The sequence below is a fragment of the Dreissena polymorpha genome, chromosome 3 (assembly GCF_020536995.1).
Source record: "Dreissena polymorpha isolate Duluth1 chromosome 3, UMN_Dpol_1.0, whole genome shotgun sequence".
Lineage (NCBI taxonomy): Eukaryota > Metazoa > Mollusca > Bivalvia > Myida > Dreissenidae > Dreissena > Dreissena polymorpha.
The window spans coordinates 25,048,197-25,050,900 of NC_068357.1; the positions used below are offsets into that span (position 1 = coordinate 25,048,197).

General features: G+C 39.1%; 1 protein-coding gene across 1 annotated transcript; it reads right to left on the reverse strand.

Annotated features, from left to right (window-relative positions):
• Window positions 1-494: 494 nt before the first annotated feature.
• Window positions 495-1,620, reverse strand: LOC127873333 (complement C1q tumor necrosis factor-related protein 3-like). The gene is made up of 2 exons (XM_052417176.1): window positions 1,311-1,620; window positions 495-992 (listed from the first exon to the last, which is right to left on the reverse strand). The coding sequence occupies exons 1-2, from the start codon at window positions 1,549-1,551 to the stop codon at window positions 556-558; spliced, it is 678 nt and encodes a 225-aa protein (XP_052273136.1). The 5' UTR covers window positions 1,552-1,620; the 3' UTR covers window positions 495-555.
• Window positions 1,621-2,704: the final 1,084 nt, after the last annotated feature.

Below are 2,704 nucleotides of genomic sequence, written 5' to 3' on the forward strand. Positions count from 1 at the left end.
CTTTAACTCAACAATGGTCTTCCTTAATGAATCCGCAGGTAAACATTAAATTATAAGCGTATTGATGTCAAAGGTCAATACGCATCGTAACTTTCCATGATGCTGATCTCAATGTGCAGTACCCAGACGTCAAAAAGTTGGGTTACCTCCCCCCCCCCCCCCCCCCCGCGAAATTACTTGATACACATGCATTTAGTTACTTGATTGGCAATATTGAGATAATGAGAGAATTAACATTATATACACTGTTAGTTAATTAAAAACCTCCCTGACAAAAACAACATTAATTTATATGCAGGGAATAAGTGGGGTCGATTGAAAGCAGACCTATTCGACATTTCTTGATTTTTAGCGAGCCATTTGGATATACTGACTGGTATGGTCGTTGCAAAAAAATTACCCAAGTTACCGGGATTCGATATGCCATTGTGCGCACTTAGTTACTTATAGTATTGCGAACAGAACGATGGCCAGAGAGAAAATGGGCACGCAGAAAAGCTTTATAAGAAAGTTTATTTCAAGCTGAAGTTATGTTCAGGGAAACGATTACCGTACTCAGTATTCCGTTTTCAAAAGGAACCCAGAAAATGTAGAGAACCCATCGCCCCACAGAGCCTCGTTCGGATCCCAATTCTGCACGGACACCATGTCTCCTGGCTGTAGCGAAACGACAACCATACTACCCGAGGTGTCATAACTATGTCCTCCGAGCCCTCCAACATATATGGGGTACACGATCTGGCCGTTTTTGCGGAGGTGGAAAAGGGAGTTGTGACTGTTGTAAGACAATAGCGTGACCCCAAACACGTAGAGACCAGTCAACGGTGCCGTGAATATCCCCGTAGCGACGTCGTAGCTGTTGTTGATGTCAGTGATGACGTTGTCGAAGGCGATGTTTTGTCCGCGGCTTAGATTTACAAGATGGTGCGTTAGGGCGACTGAAAAGGCGACCCCGAGAGTCTCTGCATGACGTATTCTCCTCGAGGACACACCTTTGATTTGAGAGGATATGACTTATACAGTAATAGTATTTGCTAGTACATGTATAATCATTATTGGATTGAATTGAAAATTACAATCTGACTAATAACGTCACACAATGTAAGTAAAATACTAAATTACAGTGAAAGTTGAACAAATACATGTTTCGATCGTTCTATCTAAGTTGTTCGAATTTAACAAAATTGATAGCTAAGTCCTGTTGTGGTCGCACGCGTTTTTGTTCGGAACAAACGCAAAATGTCTTACAAAGGTTTAACTTAAAAACGACATTCGCATTCTGCACAGTTCATAACAACCAATTGCCTTACCGTTCGACGCATCTCTCAAGGTACTGACTGCGCTCTTCAAATCGCTGTTCTGCCTTTTCAGCTCTGCTATTTCCGCGTCTTGAATTTTCTGGTGTTTCGCGAGTCCGTCAACGATTTGCCGCAATTCTTCTATCTGTTCCTGCGGAGTCGGCAAGTCCTCGGGAGGCAAATAACCCCCGGAAATAGGAACTATATACCCGTAATATGAGAGAACCACACACAACAGACGCAAGTGATGCATGATTTACACAGCCGTTGGTAGTTCTCGTTATCCGAATTGGGACTGACGACTGTAAAATTGTTTTCGTCTTTTGGGTCATAAAATTTAGAATTGTAGAACATTGATAAGATTCCAATTCGTACTGGGATTGCATTAAATAGGTAAAAGAAAAGCCGACCAACTAATTTTTATGCTGCAATATATATCGTGAAATAAACAGACTATGCCACCAACTAACTACTATGCTAACATTTATCTTTTGAAATATGTTCACGCACAAAACTCAAGTTTGAAGATAGGGAACACTTTAAGCTTGTACTATATTCTAAAATAATTCACAATAACAGGTAAATTTTGGTGAGCTATGCACGGAGTCATTTATGATTTTGTTATTGTTATTATTGTGGTTAAACCAGTCAGAACAAAGTTTAAACTGTTTTAATTGATAATCAGGGTGGATCACGTAACTTGGGGGGGGGGTCCCAATTAAACGTTAATGGGTGTAAACACACCGGTAAAACAATTTTTCTTAAGAATTTTAACTGGTGCAAAAAGACAGAGTTTTATGCTGCGTATGGCAATGTGAAAAACATCAGAATTACATAATTTAATAAGCATGTATTCTTGTTCAAAAATTATATTTTTACTGCATTAAGGTATAGGGTTATGCTTCACGCAACGTGAAATTTTGTCACAGATTCCAGACGTATTTAAGGATTTTAATCTTATACCGTAAGATATCGGCACAAGCTGCAAGAAAAACTGTCTTTCATGGACTAAAGATGTTTGCAAATGTATTTATATAATTTGAGAAATTTGCAAAAATAAATTTCTTAACGTAGTGTTTACATGCTGTCCAGCTCGTGTGTAAGCCCCTGACAACCCCGTTGATTCTGCACGGGTCCTGACTATTCTGATTGGTATGCTGTATACTTTGGATAAAAGAAAGACGCCTATCGATTTTGAGGTCAACATATCACAGGTTAACGTCATTGTTGTTCTCCTAATGATCATGTCGATGTTTAAAGACGTCTTTAACCACGTATCAAGCACATAGGTATGATTCATTGATGGTTGCTTAGGAGGAAATCAAAATGCCTATTGATTTTGAGGTCGAAAGATGAAAGGTCAATTTTAAAGTTGCTTGTTTCATGAAAACGGATTTCTTAAAAAG

What these genes read in the sequence shown, in the direction of transcription:
- LOC127873333 (XM_052417176.1), bottom strand. Translation starts at nt 1,551, where the DNA reads ATGCATCACTTGCGTCTGTTGTGTGTGGTTCTCTCATATTACGGGTAT. An exon ending in CTTGAGAGATGCGTCGAACG is followed by an intron (nt 993 to 1,310) that starts GTAAGGCAATTG and finishes CTCAAATCAAAG; the next exon opens with GTGTGTCCTCGAGGAGAATA.